The sequence below is a fragment of the Neomonachus schauinslandi genome, chromosome 9 (genome assembly GCF_002201575.2).
Source record: "Neomonachus schauinslandi chromosome 9, ASM220157v2, whole genome shotgun sequence".
NCBI classification, from domain to species: domain Eukaryota; kingdom Metazoa; phylum Chordata; class Mammalia; order Carnivora; family Phocidae; genus Neomonachus; species Neomonachus schauinslandi.
The window spans coordinates 80789822-80816398 of record NC_058411.1 but is presented as its reverse complement, the minus strand read 5'-3'; the positions used below and the strand labels follow the sequence as shown (position 1 = coordinate 80816398).

Here is a 26577-nt window from a genome sequence, read left to right as displayed (position 1 = left end):
GAGGGAGAAGCAGGCTCCCAAGGAGCAGGGAGCCCGATGCGGGACTCGATCCCAGGACCCTGAGATCATGACCTGAGCCGAAGGCAGACGCTTAACCATCTGAGCCACCCAGGCGCCCCTATTTTTTTGTTTTTAAAATGTTGATTCAGTTGTACGCATTTTGGTAAGACCAACAAAAAATTAACGACCATTTGTTTGATGGAAATTGTAGTTGTATTCATGTTTTTTCTTACCAAGAGCATACTGTTGCTGACAGCAACAATTAACTGTTTTTTGTGTCTCTTCCTATTTCACCATTAGCTAAAGTTGAGGAAATAGTTGTTTGACATGTAATCCTGAAAGATGTATCATTGTTGAGTCCAGGGTTTTGCAGAGTCCTGATGATGGCCAACTAGTCTACTTGACGTCAGATTACTCAATACCTTAGTTGAGGGCAGGAATCTGGGAATTTTTTATGTATGCTCATCACAAGCACAGAAATCTTATTGACCATTGGCTCATATCCAAAAACTATATAAGTATGCTATAAGAGCATGGATTTTTGGATTGGGGAATAAACAAGAAGTTGTTTTGAAGGTCGTTGCTAACCTGTCAAACATTCCCAAATAAATCTGGGGAATTCTTCTTGCCTCTTACGTTTTACGGATTACTTTCAAGTTTGTATTTATATTTCTTTATTTTTCTATGTTAAGTATCCTGTGTAGTCAAGGTTTCTTTTGTTTCATTCTAAAATGGTAAAAACAATTTGGCCGTAAGATTTTTTCCCCTATTGCCAGGCAAATGACCCATCTGATGACAGGAAAATAGCAGTGGCCTTTGGAAAAATACAGCTTTTGTTTGAAAACATGGGGCAAGTTGGCTTTATTTAGGCAGGTTTGTATTTTCCTGTTTAGTTAGCTTCAGAGAACCCTGTTGGCTCAGTCTACACCAGAGATATTTTTCTAAGGTTGAACTTAGAATCCCTTGGCAGTCAATTAGTCAAATCAACAAATAGCTGTTGACCTCAGGATCAGTTCTCTTCTTGTGGCTCCTTGGGTATTCCATGCATATCACAGAGAGCTTTTGCTGAACTGAATTTTACTTTCACTGAATAAAAGCATTCCTGTATGCCTCGGAAACACAGAAACCACATGGCTGGTCAGAGAATCTGCTCAAACATTACCACCATAGGAAATCAAGATATTTCCTGAGGAGCATAAAAACAGATAGCACTGGCTGGCACTTCGATGTGACAGTAGAAACTCTCTTGGTACCACAGAGCTTCTTGAATATGCCAGGGGGAAATATTTGCCAGAATCGATGATTACCTTTTTTTTTGCTCCCTCTTGGCCTCTCTTTGCTTACATGCTGTCCTTCAAATATTGGAACTATATGGTTATGCTATCAGACCACAACTGAGGAAGGATGTACATATCCTTGGGTCCAGCTGTAGAGAATTACAGACTCATAGGCTATGAGAGTTGGAAGAAAGTTCTTTTGGAAGATATTGAGACCCAGAAAGAGAAAGTGACTTGCTTAAAAGTATATAACTGGTTACACCAGTAGAACTGGGGCTAACATCTAACCTTTGGGCCAATACTTTTGGGGACAGAGAGTCACATTGTCAGAGCAGAGCAGAAAGAGCCTTGGGAGAATAATAGTTCTGTTTTCCTAAGAAAAAATTTGACTTCTACTTATGAAATTAATACCTGGGTATTATAGAAAATTTAGGAAATACAAAACACACACACACACACACACACAGTCTACCAGTTAGAGTTTTGGGCAAGAAAGAGAAAACATCCAGCTTGGATTTTGAAGATAAGTAAATGAAGGAACTATTAATAGATTTAAAGGAGCCAATAAGGGATGTTGGGATACCTAGGGACTAGCAACAGTGGGTAGGGGGAAGAAAAAGTGTATCGGAGCTCAGGGAGAGCTAGAGCCATGGGAGAAGCACCAGCCATCCAAAATTGTAATCATAGAAGGTGTGGGCAAAGGATTTACCAATCTTTCCCCCTTGGGCATGAGAATTTGAGCTATAGTTAACTTCCTCACTGTTTCCCTGGCAGTCTGATGAAAGTTGGAACGTTAACAATGTTAGAAAGCAACTTTGCTTATGCTAAAAATGATGCGGGATTGGGAGAATTATGAAGACTTGGTGGGGAAGCCATACCTTAGGTCTCTTTAAGTGCAGTGATTCTTGAGACTGGCATGTCCCTTGCCAGGACCCTGTGGGGGTGTGTCTGTGGTGTCATTTCAAGAGGTGATATTCTTTTTTTTTTTAAGATTGTATTTATTTATTTGATGGAGAGAGACAGTGAGAGAGGGCACACAAGCAGGGGGAGTGGGAGAGGGAGAAGCAGGCTTCCTGCCGAGCAGGGAGCCTGATGTGGGGCTCAATCTCAGGACCTGGGACCATGACCCAAGCCAAAGGCAGGCGCTTAATGACTGAGCCCAGGTGCCCCAAGAGGTGATGTTCTTAAGAGATAGGAAGCTTTTAAGCCAGGGTAGCCTCCTTGCCCCTTGCACCTGAACTGCCATGGCATGGACTGCAGCAGAAACTCTCCTTGAGGAGAGATTCCTGACACTGCCCTGCTGTGTTTCCTGTCCTCCGAAAAAGGAGGAAGAAGTACATTTCTCTCCACGTGTTTGAGCATGAATATTCATTTGAATCTAAGAAAACTCTACTGATGGGCACCTGATGGGATATATTGCTGCCCAAACCATCATGCCAAAGCAGGAAGGAGAAGGGGAAAAATACTGCAAGCTCTCTCTTTTCCCTCCCTCCAGTCTCTTGCCACATTGGTTAAATCTAACCACAAGACAGAGGTCAAGAAGAAGGAGTCCCATTGTCCTAGCTTGTGTCAGATGTTTCCCATAGTTTGTTAGTTTATCATTCTCATGTTGAAGGACATTCGCCTGTATGCATAAAGCTGCTATGAACATGTGTGCACAAGGCTTCAGTCATATATTTTCTTTTCTCTTGGATATAGATTCACAGGAGTGGAATTGCTGGGTCATAGAATGGACAACATTGAACTTTTCAAGAAACTACCAAACAATTTTCCAAAGTGGTTGTACCATTGCATACTTCCACCAATAACACCTGAGAATTCCTCTTAGTCCACACCTTTCTAACATTTGGTGTTGACAAATTTTTTTCATCTGGGTCAGTTTAGTGGCTGTATAGTGATATCTGATTGTGATTTTAACTTACATTTCCCTGATGACTTAATGATGCTAGGACTTCTTCATGTGCTTGTTTGTCATTCACATATCTTTTATGAAGTATCTATTCAAGTCATTTTAAAGCTAGATTTTTTTTAGTATTTATTATTTATTTTATTATTGAATTGTGTGAGTTCTTTACATATTACGGATACAAGTACTTTGACAGGTTTGTGTGTTATAATACTTTACTCTCAGTCTGGATTGCCTTAATGGTGGCTTTGAAGAAGCAAAATTTAATATATTGATGAAGTATGATTTAGAACTGTTTTTCTTTCTGTGTCTTTTCTTTGCCTACTCAAAGATTTAAAAAAAATCATAGTTGTAGATTATTAAAATGCTGTCCTTTTTAAAAAAGATTTCCATTTAAAAATGAAATCCAGTTTGGATATTTTTCATCTCACTATTTTTATAGACTAAATGTTTGTGTCCCCTCAAAATTTATATGTTGAAATCTAATCCCCAGTGTGATGGTATTGGGAGGTCAGGACTTTGGGATGTGGTTAGATCATGAGGGTAGGGCCCTCATGAACAGGATTAGTGCCCTTATAAAAAAGACCCAGAGAGTTCCTTTGTCCCTTCTGCCATGTGAGGACCCAGCAAAGAAGATGGTCATCTAGGAACCAGGAAGCAGCCCTTTACCAGATACCAAGTCTGCCAGTGCATTGATCTTGGATTCCCAAGCCCCCAGAACTATGTTTCTGTTGTTTAGAAGTCACCCAGTATGTGGTCTTCTGAAATAGCAACTCAGAAAGACTGACACACTGTGTATCCTACTTCAGAGTAGGGGTATCTTTATGAAAGTTCATGAGATCCTATTTGCTTAAAGCTGCAGAGGGACCTTTATACCATCTTGTCCACATGCCTCCCTAACATTAGGTTTCTTTCTTAAAAAAATTCCTGATAATGATTCACCCTCTGGATGCTTCTAGAGATTGAAGCTACCAGAAGTGAGTCCCCTTTTGGGGAATACAAAATGTAAAAGAATCGCTTCTTGAAATTAAAATACTCTTTCAATAGTCTCCTCATTAGAATTTTATACAATATAAATTTCATTGACACATTAATGTGATAAGAGTTCTGAGAACCAAATCACAGTTGACCTTTGAACAATGTGGGGGTGAGGGGCACTGACATCCTCTCCCCCCAGTGCAGTTGAAAATCTGTGCATTACTTTTGACTTCCCATAAGCTTAACTGCTAATAGCGCACTGTTGACCGGAAGCTTTACCAGTACACAAAGAGTCAATTAACATATTTTGAATGCTGTATGTATCATATACTGCATTCTTACAGTAAAGAAAGGTGGTGGAAAGGAAATCATAAGGAAGAGAAAGTACATTTATAGTACTCTATTTGCTGAAAAATAATCTGCATGAAAGTGGACTGAGCAGCTCATACTCATGCTGTTCAAGGGTCAGCTGTACAGTCTATGGACCAGTGTCCATACGGCTTTAGGAGTACAGTGATTGGGATCAGTCACGATCCCTGTCTGAGCAGCCGCAGTGTGGTAAATGCAATGAGGAACATGTGGCATGATCAAGATAACTGCCCTTCCTAAGTATGTCAGGGAACATTTCATAGGGGAAATACACTTGTGCTCAAACAGAGTAGGAGTGTTCATGAGGAGCTGGAGGAAAGAGGCATGGAGAGGTGGAGAACTAGGAGGAGTGAATATTGCCGTGCCCTTGGGTCTGAGACCCAAGCAGTGGGAGATGAGACTGGAGAGCTAGTCCAGGCACAGCTCAGGAATGGGTGAGGACTTTGCACCTTGCTCTGTGGCTTCTCTGCAGAGGCTGGAGTGCATGGGGAGACTGGTGGCTCTCAGATCAGTGCAGAGGCCCAAGCAGTAGCTTACGGTGACAGTTCTCAAATTTTCAAGTACTTGTGCTTCAGGCTGTCAGTCCCCCGTTGAGTCGGAATGTCCATGGGGAGGGGGGCCTTTGAAGATTTTCCCAGGCTCTGTGGGTGGGTCTGAAGCACCCTGGGTTTTGAAAATCACCGGTTCAGGGCAATGGTGAGGGAGTGAGAAAGAGAGGAGGGCCTTGATTAAGAGGTAGTAGAAAATGAGATGGCGACCAACCGTCTGTAAGGCGTGAGAATGTGGGAGAATTCCGGTTTGAGCCACTTCAGACATGACATCGATGTCAGGCATCTGAATGGTAACATGGAGTAGGAGATCTGTGGGAGAAAATTGGAAAGTTTAGCTATAGATATAAGGCCAACTTACTGTCAAGAAATACCTATTTTTATCACCTAGAAATAATATTAACTTTGGGAGGTTATGGTTCCGTCCATTCAAATAATGCTGATAATAGTGAAATACTTTCACCATGTAGTTCATATTCTTTTCAAAGGACATATTTCACTCACATTTGTTAGGCACTAAGATTTGTTGCATGCTGACTACATAGTGTGATGACTTTTAGGCTAGATATTATTATCATTCTGCAGATGATGAAACTGAAGGTCAGAGAGGTTAATTGATTTCCCTAAGACCATCTTAGTCAGGAACCAGGTAGAGCTAGTATTCAAAACTCTTGACTTTGCCGAGTCCAGTTCGCTCTTGAACCTTGGTCTCTCATAGCAGGAATGGGCAGGATTTTTTTCTTGTCATTCATATATAATAAACGTGGAGTCCAGAGAAAGTGTGATTTGCCCATGGTCTTAAGCCGGTAAGTACAGAGTGGGGATGAGAGCCCAGGTGCTGCTTCCCGGCCACTGCTGTTTTCACTTGAACTTCTTGCTTTCCAGATGACTGAGTTTATTTTCCACTTGTTTCATGTACCATTGGACCTTTCCCTCTCAAATAGGAAGAGTTTAGAGAATTATGAATATCATTTTGAAGGAAAGAAATATTGTCTGAGAAGCAAAACCAACCTTCAAAGCTCAATTGCTTCGGAGCAGTGTATGACGGTACATTTTCAGCCTGTGCATGAATTTTTTTTTTTTTTAATTAGGAACCTGACCTTCATGATGATGATAGAAATATGGAAATAACTCCAGGAGAAAAGGTGCTTCGGAACACCAAAGAGCAACGGGATCAGCAAAACCGGCTGAGAGAGATAGATGACAAGCTGAGGAAGCTGAAGGAAAATGTGGTAAGTCTTTTTTTAATTTCAAGTTTAACTGTCACCAATGATTGTTTTAAAAAAAGCTTCCAGTTTCCTTGGACTGTTTTATGACTGGTTTTATATTTTTAAGTCCGTCAAGAAAACTGACATGGGAATTTGTCAGTGAGAATTTGAATAAAAATATGATTCATAGAACTTAAAGTAATATTATACCTACTTTTTTTTTTTTTTTTTTAAAGATTTTATTTATTTATTTGACAGAGAGAGACACAGCGAGAGAGGGAATACAAGCAGGGGGAGTGGGAGAGGGAGAAGCAGGCTTCCCGCCGAGCAGGGAGCCCGATGCGGGGCTCGATCCCAGGACCCCGGGATCATGACCTGAGCCGAAGGCAGACGCCCAACGACTGAGCCACCCAGGCGCCCCTATTATACCTACTTTATGTGATATAATAAACCTGTGAAATACTACCTGAGGTCACAATAATGATCCATTCGCCTAATATTCTGTGCCTGACAGTGACATAAATGTTTTTTTTTTTAATGGAAAAAATTGGTATTCTCCAAAAAATCATCTTTATATATTGAACTTACAGCTTAAATACTCCCACTTTTTGTTCATAATTCATAATATATTGTTACTCAGTTTTAATACGTTCTAAATCCTTCTTGTGCCTATCCCATGTTTTAAGAGCTTGTCATGTAAAAACATATTGCTGATGAGAGAAAGCTCTTCAATCAACTAAATTGTGAGCTGGTTGACGTTCTGAAAGGCTCCATAATATTATGATTTCCCAGCTACCCAGAGGATGCTTCCAACAGGATACTTGGCTTTTCCCTAAAATGAAACATGAAAAGGCTCAACTTGTGACTCTCCCTACATCCTCTCTCTGAGGGCTGGTCTCGTCCCAATTGCCAGCAGCACCTACTTTCTGTCTCCTACTAAATCCTATTATCTTGGGTGATCTTCAAGCCTCATTAAGTTTTAACCAGTATGGCCAATTTGCTGTCATATCTTGCCACCGTTCTTTATGACTCTGAAAATCTCTCTTTTGTCCTTGCGTGTATCACCCTACATCAGCATTGTCACCTCCTGTCTAGCCACTTAAACCTGGTCCATCTCTTCTCTCATTATTCCATTTTATATGCTGTTGCATGGATGTAAGCATCAGGTAAGTGATTTTGATTAAATTCTGATCCCCTTAGAGCTCTCCCAGAGTGTGCTCTGATCCCGACGGAGATTTTTTACCTCTTCTCCTCATGTGCAGCTGAATTGCTCTTAACCATTCGCCAGCCATGGACAGCCCCTCTGACTCGGAGCCTAGAGGATAGGCAGGTCTACCTCATGAGAGCCAGGCAGCAGATCAAAGGGGGAATGAATGCATTGTGCTTCTCTTTATAATTCATTTTTGTTTACTTTTCATGGAAAATGAAATGGGAATTGTATTTCAGAGACATCTCCATTTTTATTTCCTGAGGGATTTTTTTCTCCTTGAGGCTGCTGATACAGGGAAGAAGTAGAGAAAGTTAGAATGGTTAGGGAGCGTAAAGAGGCTCTTGGCCGATAGTTGTGGTGGATTGCAAACCTGATATGGTAAATAAAATATTTGTGGCTTGACTGGTTTTGAAAACTGTTGGCACGTCTCATCCCATACCTGCCGATCCAAGGCAGGCAAAGCCTGTCATTCTCCATAATTCAGCTCACCTGATTTCTGACCACTTGTCATATGTCTTGGATGTATATCCATTATTTTCTGCCATGTCTCTACTATTATTTAATTTTTGACTCAAAACCTGGATCCTTTAGGAAAACTTGTTTTCTTTTCCAGTGTCATGTGAAAGTTGGCTAGACTTATAGAGATATGATAAATATCAAGAGTTGGTTGTTATCTAAGTGGAAAAGAATAATACGTAAGTAGAGAAGAGCAACTATTGTGTGCCTACAGGGGCAGGCACTGTTCCAAGTACATTATAACTTACTATGTAGTCTTTATTAGCACTCTGTGAGGTAAACACTACTATCCTCACTTTCCAGATGAGGAAATAGAGGTTGAATAACATCCTCAAGCATATGTAGCTACTAAGTGGAAAAGAGAGGATCCAAATGATCAGCTTTTAACAACTATCTTGTTTTACAGTCAACACTTGGAGAAGCTGTTATGATAAAGGCATATGAGTGTTGATCTGTATCATCTTTATGTTTTAATTGCTTAGCATTTCATAATATCCTGTGGATCACATTGTTTACCACATGTATGTACTTTTTAGGGAAGATACAGTGTCTGTTTCAACCTCTGTAAAGCCCATTGTACCTCATAGATTTCTAGGTACTTTGTGGGTGGGGAATCTGGAGACCTGAGTCCTTGTTTCAAGGTTGTCAGTGGCCTGATCTGTCACCTTGACAAGTCACTTAGTCTCTTGGAGCCTTGGTTTTCCTACTTTAAAATCAAGGGAGTAGGGCTAGATGACCTCTGTCCTTTTGCCTGTGATTGTTGACATATTTTTGGTGAAAAATGATGTTATTGGTAGTATCTAAAGCTTAGTGTAAATGCTTGCCAACTGTTTGGCATTAATTGGTTTAAATATTTATTGAAAGTTACTTTTGGAAGTTCAGTAACACTTTCTAGGGGAATGTGAGATTGTCTTCCATATATAGAAAAAGGTTAGCCTGCTACCTATAGACCAAAGAATATGTTTTCTGAATGATAGCTTCTGGAAATGGCTAATTTTGCAGTTTTGTCTTAGTCTTCCTATTACAAGGGAATATTGTTTCAAGATCACTGATTTGGGTGAAAGCAGTAATCTGTGGCCATTGAACTGGTGATTTAGGGATAAAATTCATACTCAGTTTTAGGGATGCACTGGGGCAGGAGTGAGGGAAGGGGCAGTGTAGGAGCCCTGGGAATAGTCCCGGAACCACCCGAATCCCAGGTTTGATTTGTCAGTAAAAGCTGGAAAAGTGACTTAATTCTGTGTTTCAGATGGTAGGCTGAGGCTGTGAATGCGCATTTGCCTTGGTCAAGATTGATGGAGGAAGTGGGATCCAGTTTAGTCTGAAGGTGGTAATGGTATTGCTGGTGTCAGTGGATCCAGCTCTTAGGAGCTAGGGAAGGTAGGCGCAGTGAAATGAGGTTGAGGCTCACAAGTTTAGTATGAACTTCAGTGGGCAGACAGGAGTCCTGAATTCCAGCTGCATCAGTAGAGGAAGGATGAGCCATGGCTGTTACAAGCTGCATATGTGAAACAAATCTTTAGGATTCGCTCACTGTGAGTCAGCAGTGGGATGTAGCAGTTACGCTGCCTATTATGGGAGAGGTGAGCAAAATGAATCTATGGATTACAGAGCGACAAGGATGAGGAAGAGATTTAAAACCAGGTCCTATGAAGGATTGTTTGTATTTATGGGACTGAGTATATTTATTTAGCTTGGTGAAGAAGAGGGGTGTGTGTGTGTGTTGTGGGGAAAGAGGGGATGGTTTGGTAGAAAATCACACAATATTCACTTCCCAAAGATATCTATTTTTTTTTAAAGATTTTATTTATTTATTTGGGAGAGAGAGAGTGAGAGAGAGCACATGAGAGAGGGGAGGGTCAGAGGGAGAAGCAGACTCCCTGCCGAGCAGGAAGCCCGATGCGGGACTCGATCCAGGGACTCCAGGATCATGACCTGAGCCGAAGGCAGTCGCTTAACCAACTGAGCCACCCAGGCGCCCTCCCAAAGGTATCTAAAGGACTATTATTTGAAGTATTAGTTTTAATCTTTGATAGCTTAGGAAAAAACATGGTAATTGGAAGGCCATGAAGAGACAGAGTTCTGGTAAATATTAAGGAAGAGTTACCATGATTTGATTGGGATTGATCTATCTGGGGCAAGGTTTTCAAGGCTGGAGAGAGTAGAGAGGGTTTAAGTATCAAAAAGGTGGCTGAACGGTGTGGGTCACCTCCAGCACAAGCCAGCCACTTGAGTACGGCAAGTGCGTGGAGGTGCTGTGCACACGTTGGGGGAGGATTTGTGCTGAGCCACTCATCTCTTGCCCGGTTGGTTCCCATGGGCTTAGGAGTATTGGCTTTGACCATGGATAAGAAGAGCTCCTCTGTCAGGCTAACTACTTGTATGGAGATAATTTGAGATGATAGAATCAAGAGAAAATGAAAATAGCTGTATTCATAGAATAGGCAACACAAGATAGACCCCGCCGATGACCTCGCCATCATTTGCCATACAGTGGGCTCTGGTACCTGTCCCCTGATTTCCTGTCTAGCTCAGAGAGTCCCTTTCTGTTGTTTTAGGTGCTCTACAGGCCTTGCTGCCCCTTCACTCTTTGAAACCCACTCTGCTTTATATTTCCTCCCTGGTTTATAGTTCTGCTATGTAAGCTTCTATACATGGGACATAGTGGTTAAGAGCCAACCTCTTTGGGTTTGAATCTCAACTCTGTACTTCCTAGCTGTGTGATCTTGGACAGGTCCCTTGACCTCTCTGTGCTTTAGTTCCTTGATTGGTAGAATGGGATAGTTATAATTAATACCTACCTTATAGGCTGTTATGAAGATTAAATTAGTTAACATATGTGTAAAGTGCTTCAAACAGGTTTTGGCACATTTTAAGTGCTATACAAATATTTATTATTAGTATTGTTATTTTTATTATTAACATTAGTAAGGTGGCGAGCATATAGCAGAGAGGATGAGATTGAAGATGGCGGGGTACCACTTAGAAAAGAATCAAGATGCCCCTTTTCTGACTCAGGGTGAAAGGAGAGTAGGATGGCCCTAGAAAGGCAGGTTTGGAGCTGAAGAGAAAGTGAGAGAGGTCATGCCTGCATGTTCTTTAGTCTGTAAATTAGAGATGAAACCATACGATTGATCGGAATGAGAGGGCAGAGTGGGGATGGGACCTTGAAGCAGGGTGGGGAAGGGTTGGAGTAGACGCTGTGAGGAGGAGAGAAGAGCAGTGGTGAACAATGAAGACAGCCCCGCTGAGGTTGGAACCCTAGCTAGGACAGGGAGCCAGCCTGCAGGGCTTGGGGTTTTCTCTGACAGCCCTCAGCAGTCCACCAAGAATGGAGGAAATGGGTCTGGAGTTGAGGCAGGGGTGAGGAGAGGTTGAGTGATTGCAATGCAAGACCAAGGAAGCAAGGGAATTGGTGGTACCTGTGAGACCATACCTGAAATGGGGAAAGGAGACAGATGTAATATGGCTGCCTCAGCTATCAGCGGGGGACCTCTTTGCCCTTCTTCACCCTGGTTTCATAACTTATTATTGTAAACATAGAGTAGAATGGCAGACAGCTATCAAAATATGAGGTAGATCTATATATATTGGAAAGATGTCTGTGATAATAGTATTCAGGAAAAAGAGCCTGTTGCTTAAGACAATAGTATGATTCCATTTTTATTTTTAAAGAATCATAGAAAAATCCTGGGACAATATATAACAAATGCTAAATAGTGATTACTTTTAGTAGGGATGGGATGGATTTAGTAGGGATGGGATGGAGGTGAAAAAAGGAAATTCACTTTTTATAACATAGACTATTTAAAGGGGAAAGTGTGTTGGGATTATGGACGGTTTTTATACCATTTATACCATTTCACATACTTTTCTCTATATCTAGACTTTCCGTAATACGTATGGTGTTGCATTTGTAAATAGAATCAATATTTCAAAATATGTAAAGCATTGATATATGCTTTAGATAAATAGATATATGCTTTAGATAAATGCATGAAGACTTAATTGTCTTCATGCATTTAGAGAAATAGAGTGAATCATCATAAAGAATTATGTTCAGCCTTACCAGTAATTAAAATTCATATTCAGGGGCACCTGGGTGGCTCAGTCAGTTGGGTGTCTACCTTCAGCTCAGGTCATGATCCCAGGGTCCTGGGATCGAGCCCCCCAAGTTGGGTTCCCAGCTCAGTGGGGAGTCTGCTTCTCCCTCACCTTCTGGCCCTCCCTGCCGCTTTTGCTCTTTCTCTCAAATAAATAAATAAAATCTTTAAAAAACAATAAAATAAAATTCAGATTCAAATAATCTTTAGGCACTATATACATTTATCAGACCAGCAAAAATAATGATAAATACAATATAATTATATGATAGTGGGAGTGGTGTGGAGATGGAGACAGCAATATTTGAACATTATCAAAATATTAGCCATTTTTTATGATGAAGAAACATTTTTTAATTAAAAAACTTTAAAAAATTTTAAATTCCAGTGTAGTTAACATACAGTGTAATATTAGTTTCAGGTGTACACTATAGTGATTCAGCACTTCCGTACATCACTCAGTGCTCATCACAGCAAGTGCACTCCTTAATCCCCATCACCTACTTGACCCACCCCCCACCCACCTCCCCTCTAGTAACCACCAGTTTGTTCTCGATAATTAAGAACCTGTTTCATGGGGCACCTGGGTGGCTCAGTCTGTTGAGCATCTGCCTTTGGCTCAGGTCATGATCCCAGGGTCCTGGGATTGGGCCCCCCATCAGGCTCTCTGCTCAGGGGTGAGTTGGCTTCTCCCTTTCCCTCTGAGATCTTTCTCACTTTCGCTCTCTCTCAAGTAAGTAAATAAAATCTTAAAAAAAAAAAAAAGAATCTGTTTCTTGGTTTGTCTCTCTCTCTCTCTTTTTCCTTTGCTTATTTGTTTTCTTTCTTAAATGCCACATATAAGTGAAATCATATGGTATTTGTCTTTCTCTGACTGACTTATTTCACTTAGCATTATACTCTCTAGCTCCATCCATGTTGTTGCAAATGACAAGATTTCATTCTTTTTTTTATGGCTGAATAATATTCCATTGTGTATATTTATACCACATCTTCTTTATCCACTCATCTATTGATACGCACTTGGATTGCTTCCATAATTTGGCTATTGTGAATAATGCTGCTATAAACATAGGGGTGCATGTGTCCCTTTGAATTAGTGTTTTTGTATTTTTTGGGCAAATACCCAGTTGTTGGTACCTTTTTAAATTGGATTTTTTCCCCCTGAAAAGCAACTGGTCAATTGTTGACCTGTGACATTATTTTTATTTTTGACCTGCACAATTCCACTTTTAGGAATATTTACAAAGAAATAACAGCCAAGGGGAACCAAACTGAACAAAGTAAGAAACAACTTAAATGCTCTCAAATAGAATATCAAAGAAATTTATACATAGTTTTACCTATTTAACACCATGGTAGTATAATAAAAGTGACAAGTATGTGGATTTTGTCAACAAAGGACTTTTAGTTGGAAATGAGTGATCTAAAACAAAAAGGTAAAAATTCTAGATAAATTGTAAGTATCAACTATAACTATGTAATATAAATATATGTATATACTGACAACAATCTGAAGGGAAATAGACTATGAATGTTAATAGCTTAGTTCTGTTATTTTCCACTTTCTATTAAATTACCTATATTCCTAAAGAAAGGGATTCATAATTGAGGTAATTTTATTATTTCATTGTTTTATTTATATACAATGTAACTCTTTACTGTAATGACAGGCTTCTTGAGTAATGTAAATAAATAATAATTCATGTTCAGTCTAATTTTTCAGAGGTATTGAGTGTTCCATTGTGGTAATAAGACTAAGGGGATTTTTTTTTTCAAATAAAGAACATCTTTAACTTTTAGAATTAGGTAAAAATGCTTTTAATGAAGTTGCATAATAATTCTAGCTTTCCCAAATCAGAAGAATTCAATTTTAGGTTTTTCATTTTCCAAGAAAGAATCATCAATCTGATCTCATCTCATGGACTCCTTTAATGATAAAATATTCTCAGAGATGTTTTGTTAGCATTGTTAGCAAAAGCTTTCCATGGTTCCAATCATTCTAAATGCATTGACCACACTTTTTAGGTCTTTATTGTGTCTCTTTTGATTCTCAGTTTGAACTTTATTCATTTTTTTCATCATTTGAAGTCTCTACTATTCCTTTCCACATTCTTTCCCTTTTCGGTTTCCCGGAAACCACTGAGCTTGGCCTTGTTTGGTGAACTACATTGTCATTATTGCATCAAAATGTTTAGCACTCTAAGCCTTGTTGCTGAGCATTGTGCATAAGAATGTGGCTCACAAAGGATGATAAATCCTTGTGTTCTGATTCTTATTTCAACATGCTCTTGCCGTTTAACCTAGTATAAGAATACATGGACCCCAATCAGAAGACTGGAGGGTTTCTTCTGCTCAGTGAATGGTGGAGGGTCTACCTTCAATTACCAAACATGCCATAGAATCAGAATTATAGGATGTGAGAGTTGAAGGGTCCTTACAGGTCATGTGGGCCTGTCCCATGGATTAGAAACTAAGGTCTTGAATAGCTAACTGATTTTTCCAAGACTCACAGTTAGTTAGTGATAGACTTGGGCCAATCCCCAATTCTTTTGACACTTAAGCCTGTGAGCTTTCCATTACATTCAGCCGCTCTACGTCACACCTGCTCGCATCAGCCAATTTTCAGCTAAGATTTGGGGCCACAGACAAATGTGGGCTTCATTCTAAAGCCTTTGAACTGTTACCAACCATTCATACATCTTTCCCAAATTCAGTGGAACTCCAAACAAACCTGACATGTTTGTGGTTAAACTGGAAGACTAACTAGTGTGTTTTGGTATTAATACATTAACTAAGGCCTGAGCTAGAAAAGTAATTATACTCTCTCTCTGGTGTCATTGCTCAGAACTGTAGAAATTATCTAATCTTTCTTTGTCATTTGTAACAGCTTTCAGGAAGGTAGATGACAGCAATGATAACATTGACACATGAATTATTGGTGTTTTTATAGAATTTACAGCCTTTACTTTTCCTTCTGTAGGTGTTGGCAGGGTGTGCAATAATGATGCAAAATATTTGGTTGTGAAATTTTGAGAGTGGGATTTGCACATCGACAGTGGAACAAACCTTGAAAAATCCATTCTCAAAATCATAGGCAAAAAGAAATACATTTTGAAACATGTAAGTAGAGCACAGAATTTTCGGAAGCACTTATTTATTTCTACATCATCGGATGCAGAAATCTTGATAAAATTTTTTGCAACAGAATAGGATCATTTAATGGTTGCAAAACAGCATGTAGCAGTTACAGGTACATGGATGGTGTTCAAGAATTGTTCTAGAATGAGTCAGTGAGCTAGTAACCACTTTAAAGCTATCAACTATGTATAGTATTCAAATATGTTGTAGAATAAATTGAAAGCACAATTTAGCTGTATTGCTTTGGGAATAAAGTATTAAGCGCAATTGGATTTTTTTTTTCATTAACTTATTTTTCAACCATCACTTTAAAACACTTATAAAATATATTAATAGATTTCAGTTTCAAATATATTTTGGAAGAGAAGTTTTATATATATATATACCTTGTATTCTGCCTACATAATAAAACATTTTAAAAATTATTAAAGATATTTTCTTCTGGATTATGAATTTTCACATGTATTATAATAACGCAGACTTGGTCTTGTCATAGAGGTGTAGGCATTGTGCTGTTTCTGAATGATAATGTACAAGTGTTGAACATCATCTTAAAAATGAAAATTTTGGTGGCAATCTTGTTTTAGAATATTACCCGATTTTAAAAAGCTTTATTGTTGAGCATAGTCTCTAGAAATAGATAATAAGGCTAGTTAGATTTTAGCATAACTCACTTTTTGCATTCTGAATTAGTTTTCAGAGCTCATTGGTTGAGGCCATGTGCCGTGGATGTGGTTACATGGAACAAAAGCATGTACATACATCAAGAAATAAATAATATCTTATTAAAGGATAGAATTAAGTATAATTATATAAAGTTAAACAAGTATTGTAAAGATCATAATATGCCACACATAGGCACTTAACTAGTATAGCATGTATTGACATAAAATTAGAATGCATAAATAATTAAAACTTATGACACTTTTTAAAAAAAGATTTTATTTATTTATTTGACAGAGAGAGAGACAGTGAGAGAGGGAACACAAGCAGGGGGAGTGGGAGAGGGAGAAGCAGGCCTCCCACTGGAGGGAGCCCGATGCGGGGTGGGATCAGGGCCTGAGCTGAAGGCAGACGCTTAACGACTGAGCCACCCAGGCGCCCCAAAACTTATGACACTTTTGGAGGTTGAAATTAAACCTATTATTTGGTTGTTAACATGGTAGTAATACTGTTTAATTTCTTTTCCAATTCTTAAGGTCATTTTTAGTATCATTTAGTATAATAAATTCTTGAATTGATTCCCAATGGAGATGATGAATTCCCAGTGGAGATGTTATTTGTATTCATAGGTAGCCTTTAATCCTTTCATTTTTTTCTTCACCAGCTACAGTCAGGTTTGTTTTTTTTTTTACAGACCTTCAGGATCCTAGATGTACTTCTTGTTACAGTCTAAGGCAATCTCTGGCCAAAACAGGGATTATCTAAAGCAGTGATTTTAATGTGGATGGTCAAACAACTGTTTGTTATTGGTGGGAGTTAAGGAACTTTTACCAGAATGTAAGTGCATGTACTCTTTACTTCATCAAGAAAAGCTTGCGTGTTGAATCAGTTGATTTAAATTTTGGCATAGCGTCTTATTGCATAGCAGACCTGTAACAAGCATTTGAGGACCAGCCCTGGCCAGCAGACCACACTTTGAGGAGCGCTGAGTGCAGGCCTGTTCTTGATATTTGATGTTGAGCTCATAGTTCTGAGCACCCTACCTCCTGGATCTTAGTCACCAAGATGTGGCTGTCTTCTCCCTTCTTTACCTTCACTTTGTGTCTTCTGGACCTATGTTTTTACTAGATAGTGATGTCTTGATATCCTCACTAGGTTCTGCCCTGGTCTTTGGTTTCTAGCTCTTTGGCTCATGTATATTATAGGAAACTATAGAGACCTCCATCTCTAGTTTACTGAGTCCAGAGATTATTAAGTTCTTATTCTCTATACACTTATCAGGATAGCTAAAATAAAGAACACAAGAAGAAACAAGTTTTGGTGATGTGAAGAAAAAGGAACCCTTGTGCACTGTTGGTGGGAATGCAAATTGGTGCAGCCACTGTGGAAAATAGTATGGAAGTTCCTCAAAAAATTAAAAATAGAATCATCAGCGGTGCCTAGGTGGCTCAGTCATTAAGCGTGTGCCTTCGGCTCAGGTCATGATCCCAGGGTCCTGGGATCGAGCCCCGCGTCAGGCTCCCTGCTCTGCGGGAAGCTTGCTTCTCCCTCTCCCACTCCCTCTGCTTGTGTTTGTTCTTTGGCTCTCTCTCTCTCTGTCAAATAAATAAAATATTAAAAAAAAAATAGAATCATCTTATGATCCAGTAATTCCACCACTGGGTATTTACTTAAAGAAAATGAAAACACTAATTTGAAAAGATATATGCACCCTATATGTTTATTGGAGCATTATTTACAATAGCCAAGATATGGAAGCAACCCAAGTGTTCATCCATAGATGAATGGATAAAGAAGATGTGGTATATACACAATGGAATATTATTCAGCCACGAAGAAGAATGAGATCTTAACATTTGTGACAACGTGAATGGATCTAGAGGATATAATGCTAAGTGAAATAAGTCAGTTAGAGAAAGACAGATACCATATGATTTCACTTATATGTGGCATTTAAGAAACAAGACAAATGAACAAAGGAAAAAGAGACAAACAAAAAGGCAGACTCTTAAATATGGAGAACAAACTGGTGGTTATCAGAGGGGAGGTGGGTGGAGGAAGGGTGAAATAGGTAAAGGGGATTAAGAGTACACTTATCATGATGAGCACTGAGTAATGTATAGAATTGTGAATCACCATATTGTACATCTGAAACTAATATAATAGTAGATGGTAATTATACTTAAATTAAAAAATTCGTGTTCTCAACATTCTGTCTTATTAATATGATACCATTGGCTACTAACCCTAGATGCTAATGTTTTAGGAAAAAACATATGATTCTTAAAATAAAGCCTGTAAAATTTGATCTGAACGTTCTATTTTTTCCCTGAAAGTTCTATTTTATTTTTATTTTTTACTTTTTTAAAACGATTTTATTTATTCAAGAGAGGGAGAGAGAGAGAGAAAGCATGAGCAGGGGGAAGGGCAAAGGGAGAGGCAGACTCCCCACTGATCAGAGAGCCCCATGTGGGGGCTCCATCCCAGGACCCTGGGATCATGACCTGAGCTGAAGGCAGACGCTTAACCGACTGAGCCACCCAGGCGCCCCTGAAAGTTCTATTTTATTTATTTATTTCATTTGTTTATTTTTATTTATTTATTTTTTAAATATATTTTTTATTTTATTTTTAAAAAAGATTTTATTTATTTATTTGACAGAGAGACAGCACAAGCAGGAACACAAGCAAGGGGAGTGGGAGAGGGAGAAGCAGGCTTCCCGCTGAGCAGGGAACCCCATGGCAGGTGCTTGATGACTGAGCCACCCAGGCGCCCCGAAAGTCCTCTTTTAAAAACATAGTTTAATGTTGATTTCTGGTCAAGATCATGTAGTAACCTAAGTTTATACTTACCTTTGTTCCAACTATATAGAAAATTTATGAAAACAGCATAATAATAAAGCAAGATGTATATTTCTGTGGAATGCAATAGAACAAATGTGAAATGCAATAGAAACACAAAACTTAGCCAACCTGGTGCTGGAAGTTTGACTGATGTGAGGTCAAAATGATCTGTGTGAGACCGGGATCCAGAAGCAGATTCACTGTGTGGAATTGGCGTTTCCAAGGCCATGGCAGCAAGTCAGAGAAAGCTGAAGCAAACTGAGAAAATCTGCTGGGGATTGTGAATTATATATAGTTTCATACTTAGAATAGTAGGAGAGTCCTACTTCTAGCTATATGGCAGACTAGATGTTTAGAGAAGCTCCTCTTAGTAAAGTAAACCTAAAAATGGTATAAGATGTATTTGTTTTTGCAGTAATTTTTAAAGCATGAGTGAGCTGGCAGAAAAGGGAATTCTTCGGAGGACAGAAATGACAAGATAAGTGAGGGGTAAGTGACTGCTGGAGCCAGCATTTGTCCCTGAGGTGTCTTTTGATCTTTAATGGCCTAAAGCCTGGGTTTCAACAGACTGCGCACGTAGGGGGTTGAGGAGACCGGGCCTGAGGCTGACGGGGTCAGATCAGAACTACCACACAGAGTCGGTCACCAACTTGTTAAAACCTCAGTGAAGGAACTAGAAAAAAACCTGCTGTGGAGAGGGGATGGTGTCTTTGCTTTGGTTGTGTGTGGAACGGAAAAAAGTCTCCCATGAGAATTCCTAATGATAAGCCTGCATGAAGGCAGGTTTTGAGTTTGAGTTCATACTACTTACAGGGTCTGAAGAACCTCTAGTTGAATGTTTAGTTGAAAGTGGTCTTAGGTTGGCAGTACTCCTGGTTTCTGGTTGAAGGAAAAGGAAGTCTCTCTGGAAGAACACAGTTTAAATCTAGATCTTAAAGAGGTCCCACAAATAAAGCATAAGGACTGCAAATTCACAATAAAGAACTCCCCTCTCCCTAAATGCCTAAGGAAATAAGCCACCACAAGCAAGAGTTAATAGAAAAAACACGCTTATAGAATCAGTTCCACACAGACTGCAGTTTGGAACGGACTGTTTTGGAATGTAAAATAAGTCTGCTTAACATATTTAAAGAAATAAAAAGGGGCTTTTGAAAGTACAGCAAAGGAAGATTTGGAATGGAACCAATGAAATGAAAATATAATGAAAGTGGAAATTCTTGGACTTAGGCCTTCCCTCATCCCTATACAGGATTCTGGCATTTACGCTTATTTTCCTCTCATTTTTCTGTAACTTTTCTAAAGCTTTCCATCAACCCTATAATGAGAACATGGTCAATAGCTTCAAATCAGCTAGAGAAAAATTGTGATGTGGCTTTTCTAGAATAGCACATCTGCCTCTGAACTATAGGGCAGAAGAAAGAAAAAGAGATACAGTATAATCATATACAACCTACATTTGCAAGAATACATCTCTGTTGCTTTTCTCCCAGTAAGACAGACTTTTTTTTTTCTGTTTATCTGCCTTCTCTTTTTAAACACTCTTTTTAAAGTGTTAGCTCTTATGACTTGAACTTTTTACATTGAACAGTTTAATTGGAACACATGCCAGATTTAATAAAGAAGTGTGTTCCCTGATAACATTTTAAAAAAATAGACTTGATTTTTTAGAACAGTACTAGGATTACAGAAAAAAATGTGCAGAAAATACAGCGTTCCTATACATCCATCCCAGCTACCCCTAGTATTACCATCTTGCATTAGTATGGTACATTTGCTATAGTTGATGACCAATACTAATACCATTAACTAATGCCCGTATTTTAGATTAGAGTTCACATTTTGTGTCGTCTAGTTCTGTAGTTTAACAAATATGTGATGTCATGCTTCTCTGTTGGAGCAGCTTACAGAATAGTTTCACTCCCTAAAAATCCAGTATTCTACCTATTCATTCCTCCTCCTATCCCTCTGAACCCCTAGCAACCACGATCTTTTCTCTTTCGCTTTGTTTCTTCCAGAATGTTATATACTTGGAATTATATGGTATGTAGTCTTTAAAAGATTAATAGATTATTTTGGGGGCAGTTTTACGTTTACAGAAAAAATTAAGCAAGAAATACAGGGAACTTCCACACACCCGCTCACCATGACTCCTGCTCTCACTTCCCCTATTACTAGCATATTGCACAGTACCTTTGTTACAACTGATGAACCAATATCCATACATTATTATTAACTAAAGTCCATAGTTTACATCAGGGTTCACTCTTTATATTGTACATCCTATGGCTTTTGACAAATGTATGACAAGTACCCATCATTATGATATCACACAGAATATATTTTCATTTCTTTAAAAATCCCCTGTGTTCCACCCTATTCATTGCTTTCTTTCTTTCAATAAATTGCTGGCAACAACTGTTTTTTTGTTTTACTGTCTTCATCGTTTTCCAGAATGTTATATTTTTACTGTTTTCATATTTCCAGAATGTCATATTATTGAAATCATATGGTATGCAGAATTTTCAGATTGGTTTCTTTCATGTAGCAATATGTATTTAGGATTTATTCATATCTTTTCGTGGCTTAATAAGCCATTTGTTTTTATTGCTGAAAAATATTCCATTGTATGGATGTACTATATACATCTACTAAAGTGCATCCTAGTTGCTTCTAAGTTTTAGCAATTATGAATAAAGCTGCTGTAAACCTTTGGGTGCAGGTTTGTGTGTGTGTGTTTTTTAAGATTTTACTTATTTATTTGACAGAGAGAGAGATAGCAAGAGCGGGAACACAAGCAGGGGGAGTGGGAGAGGGAGAAGCAGGCTTCCCACTGAGCAGGGAGCCTGATGTGGGACTTGATCCCAGGACCCTGGGATCATGACCTGAGCTGAAGGCAGACGCTTAACGACTGAGCCACCCAGGCGCCCCAAAAGCTTTTTTTTTTTTTTTAAGACCGTGTGTGAGCAATGGGGGTTGGGAGAGAGAGTCTCAAGCAGACTCCATTCTGAGCGCAGAGCCCCATGTGGAGCTCGACCTCACAACCCTGAGATCATGACCTGAGCCGAAGGCAGACGCTTAACGACTGAGCCACCCAGGCACCCCAGGGTGCAGGTTTTTATGTGGACATAAGTTTTGAGCTCATTTGGGTAAATACCTAGGAGTGTGATTGTTGAATCCTATGGGAACCTGTGTTTCACTTTGTAAGAGATTGGCACACTGTCTTGCAAAGTGGCTGTACTATTACATTCCCACCAGTAACGAACAACTGGTCCCGTTGCTCTACATCCTGGTCAGCATTTGGTATTGTCAGTGTTTTGGATTTTAGCCATTCTAATAGGTTTGTAGTGGTGACTCATTGTTGTTTTAATCTGCAAGAGCCTGATGACTGTGAAGTTGAGTATAATGCTTATTTACCATACATACATTTTCTGTAGTAAGGTGTCTGTTTAGATCTTTTGCCCATTTTGAAGCTGGATTGTTTTCTCATTGTTGAGTTTTAAGAGTTCTTTGTATATTTTGGATACAAGTGCATTATGAGGTATTTTGTAAGTATTTTCTTCTTTGTATTTTAATACTTTAATACTTTTTATTTTGAGTATTTTAATCCCTGATCCATTTTTTCACTGCTTTAAGGACTGTATATTTTTTGTTATAAATCAAACATTTCTAGATTATAATTTTAAAATAATATGAAATACTAGAGTTTAAAAATTATTAGTTTGAACTGTATTTAGTTTCACTTTTCATAGGTCAAAAATTATAGAGTGTTGGCAATTTTGTGTAGTTCAATCTAATAGAAGCCAAAGCTTTCTCTCCACAGTTCTCTCTGTGTGTACTGCCCATCACCAGCAAATCATTATTATGTCTTTGGGATGATTCTAGCAGAAATTAAGCTCATATTAAAATCAAAAGCTGATGTAGATATTATAATCACACAGCTACAGTTTTCAGAGGCAGCTTTGGTTTTATTTGCTCTGATCACCAAGCACTGAAATATCCCGGTTATTTTAAGATGTTTTGCTACTTACAGCTACATTTTAAATGGGGACTCACGTGGAAATGGCACAGAATTCCTGTGTCCTAATTTTTGTTTCAGGAAATTTGTTCATTCTCTGCTGAAGCTCAAGAAACTTTGCTGTACAGGATTCTGCTGCTTAAATTTGGGGGGGGGGAGGCGAGGGGCAATGGGCTGCATAGAATAGTGAATGCCTTGGGTAGATATTTGTGGGCAATCTTTCTTCCCTGCTCAAAGCCATCCATTCAGATATATTTTAATAGTTTTCTCTGGACCTCCAAATGGAAAGCAATGGGCTAATTATTCTTTTGAGGGTCATAATTCATGACCAGATTTTAAAAACCGTGGTGGGGACTGATGTTGCAAGATTAAATTGTTTTGTTGAATTAAAAAAACAAATCCAGATTTAATTAAACGCAAACAAATTTCTATGTATTTAGTATGTACAAACTCTCTCTCAAAGGTGGGGTATAGAGTTAAGCCTTTGATCCAGTGGAGAGCACAAGACTAGTGAACAAATATGATAATATACAGCAGAATAAAACCAGTGACAGGTGACAAGAAGTGCAGAGAAAGTACTGTATTTGTTCAAATTAGAGAATGATTGTAGTGAAGGGATCTGGAACGGCTTTGGGGAAAATGTGAAATCTGAGTCGAAGTTGGGGGAATGAGGAGGGTTTCACTCTCTATAATGGGGGTGGGCATTATAGAAAGAAGATACTTTGTGGAAAAGAGCCAGATGTGGGAAAGCGTGGGCCATTTTAGGGCACAGTAAACAAAATCAGGTTTTATGGATTAAATCATATAAAGTTTTGATTTTATGCTAATTACACAAAGATACATGACATTTTAGAAACTTGAATTTTGCTGAAGCAAGCATTTGAACCAGGCTTTCTGCAGTGCTCTTGTTTGGGAGTGAGTCACTTAGTGCGCGCCTCTAGCTGCCGGCCAAGCTTCCAAGGCCAACCCAGCTCTGCTGTTCTCAGCCCGGCATCACACGGACCTGAACCCTTACGTGGTATTAAAAGCCCTTTCTATGTTGATTAGTAAAAAAGCTCTTCTAGTGGTAAAGAGGAAAAAGACAGTGGTGTTCAGTGACGATAGTAACAGTACTTCAGATAAGTAGAAGAGTGGAATGCTGAATTTGGTATTAGATCAGATTGTGATGGGACTTTGGAATTTTACAGATGACTCAGGACAAAACTCTTTCTATTATCAAGGGTCTACTTTTATCCAGGCAAATAAAATTGTAAAAGTGGAACGGGTCTTATTTATTAGCAAGCTATTGCAGACTGATAAAGTTTTCTGAGCAGTTGTTTGATATGATATGAACTGAGCTTTTATTTATTTTTAAAAGATTTATGTATTTTTATTTTTATTTTTTTTTAAAGATTTTATTTATTTATTTGACAGAGAGAGACACAGCGAGAGAGGGAACATAAGCAGAGGGAGTGGGAGTGGGAGAAGCAGGTTTCCCACTGAGCAGGGAGCCTGATGCGGGGCTCGATCCCAGGACCCTGGGATCAGGACCTGAGCCGAAGGCAGACGCTTAACGACTGAGCCACCCAGGCGCCCCAAGATTTATGTATTTTTAGAGAGAGCAGGAGTAGGAGGGGCAGAGGGAGAGAGAATCCCAAGCAGACTCCTCACTGAATGCAGAGTCTGAGGTGGGGCTTGATTCCAGGACCCTGAGATCACAGCCCCAGCTGAAGCCAAGAGTCAGACACTCAACTGACTGTGCCTCCCAGGCGCCCCTGAATTGAGCTTTTAGAAAAGTCTGTATTGGTATATTGATTAAACTTTTACTGTCAACAAAGATAATGCTGCAAGTTGCTAGAAGGACTAGTCAAACAAGTAAGAGCTTAGTAAAATGAAATGATTCATATAATAGGGGTGCCTGGGTGGCTCAGTTGTTAAGCATCTGCCTTCGGCTCAGGTCATGATCCCAGGGTCCTGGGATCAAGCCCCACATCGGGGTCCCCGCTCTGCGAGAAGCCTGCTTCTCCTTCTCCCACTCCCCCTGCTTGTGTTCCCTCTCTTGCTGTCTCTCTCTCTCTCTGTCAAAATAAATAAATAAAATCTTTAAAAAAAAAATAAAAAAAAAAAGAAATGATTCATATAGTAGAAATTACATTCTCAAGGCTTCTATTTTTCCAATTTTGTACCTTACATTGAGATTGTGGATTGTGTTGGATTTTTCTGTAATCTCCGTCTTTCTAGTATTTTTTCGATCTAAAAGAATTGCAGTTGTATTTGTTATAAAAGATAAAGCTATGGTAGACATTACCAGTGGCTTACCCCAAATCTAGTTACCCGTCTTCCTTACTGATAAAACTCTGGGACAGCCGAGTGCCTAGTTAAGGATACTTGCCATCCCAGATTCCCTTCTATCTAGGGGCGGCTCTGTGAACCAATTCTGGCCAGTGGGATAGAAGCAGACATGTCCTCATGAAAAGAGAAAGAGAAAGATGCTGACATATGCCTTTTACCCTTACTCCTTTCCCTTCTTGGTTGGAGTAAAGAAATACTGCCTAACCCTTCAGGAGACATCCGGAGACCACGGGGCAGAGCGGAAGATGGAGGGAGCTGGGGCCGGAACGCCGTCCTGACGTCACCACCTCACCCCTTGTCTGCTCACCTCTGCCCTCTTCGTGTGTTTGTTTGTTTCTTCCTCCTCCTTCCTCTGAGTGAAGTGTAGCTGACACACAATGCGACATTGGTTTCAGCACCATAGCGATTCGACGACTGTCTCTGCTGTGCTGTGCGCACCACGGGCAGGGCAGCCGCCTTCTGTCAGCACTATGACAATACCATCGACTCTGTTCCCTGTGCGGCACCTTTCGTCCCTGTGACTTACTCATTCCCAGAACGGAATCCTGTACCTCCCGCTCCCCTTTACCCATTCTGCCCATCTCCTCCTCTACCTCCTTTCCGGCAACCACCAGTTTGTTCTCTGTATTTCTGGTTGTTTGTTTGCTTGTTTGTTCGTTTGTTTTGTTTTTGAGATTTCACATATAAGTGAAATCATATGGTATTTGTCTTTGTCTGACTTACTTCACTTAGCATAGTACCATCTAGGTCCATCCATATTGTCACAAATGGTAAAATTTCATTTTTTTTATGGCTGAGTAATATTCCTTGATATATATATATATACACATACCATATTATATGTATAATATATATATATTTATGCACACCAATGTACTACATCTTCTTTATCCATTCATCTGTCACTGGACACATGGGTTACTTCTTATATCTTAGCTATTGTAAATAATACTGTAATAAACGTAGGGGTGTATATATCTTTTCAAATTCTTTTCACTTTCTTTGGATAAATACCCAGTAGTGCATTATTGGATCATATGGTAATTCTATTTGCAAGGAGCACAGAGTGCTCAGATTATTTTTTTTTAAGATTTTATTTATTTATTTTGAGAGAGGGAGAGAGTGAGCAGGAATGGGTGTGGGGGGGGCAGACGGAGAGAGAGAAGCAGACTCCCCTGCTGAACAGGGAGCCTGACCGGGGGCTCGATCCCAGGACCCTGGAATCATGACCTGAGCCGAAGGCAGACAGTTAACCAACTGAGTCACCCAGGTGCCCCCAGAGTGCTCAGATTAATGTAGCAGGGAAGCCTCCAGTAAGCACAGAAGTCATTTTTGGGGAAAATGAGTAATTAGCAACAGGCATTTTACAGAATGTGAGGAAGGGAGGAAAGCTTCTGCAAAATGCCACTGGTCAAGACCCATTTTTTAAGGAGACTGTTGAGTGTTTGCAGAGTTACAGAAATGGTAAT

At 39.4% G+C, this 26577-nt stretch overlaps 1 protein-coding gene across 1 annotated transcript in view; it reads left to right on the top strand.

Moving 5' to 3' along the window:
* FSIP1 (fibrous sheath interacting protein 1) overlaps positions 1 to 26577 on the top strand; it is a 190262-nt gene that overhangs the window by 50809 nt on the left and 112876 nt on the right. The window contains exon 9 of the mRNA XM_021695730.1: positions 6170 to 6310. Coding sequence (XP_021551405.1) covers positions 6170 to 6310 — 141 coding nt within the window. The remainder of the gene's footprint in view (positions 1 to 6169; positions 6311 to 26577) is intronic.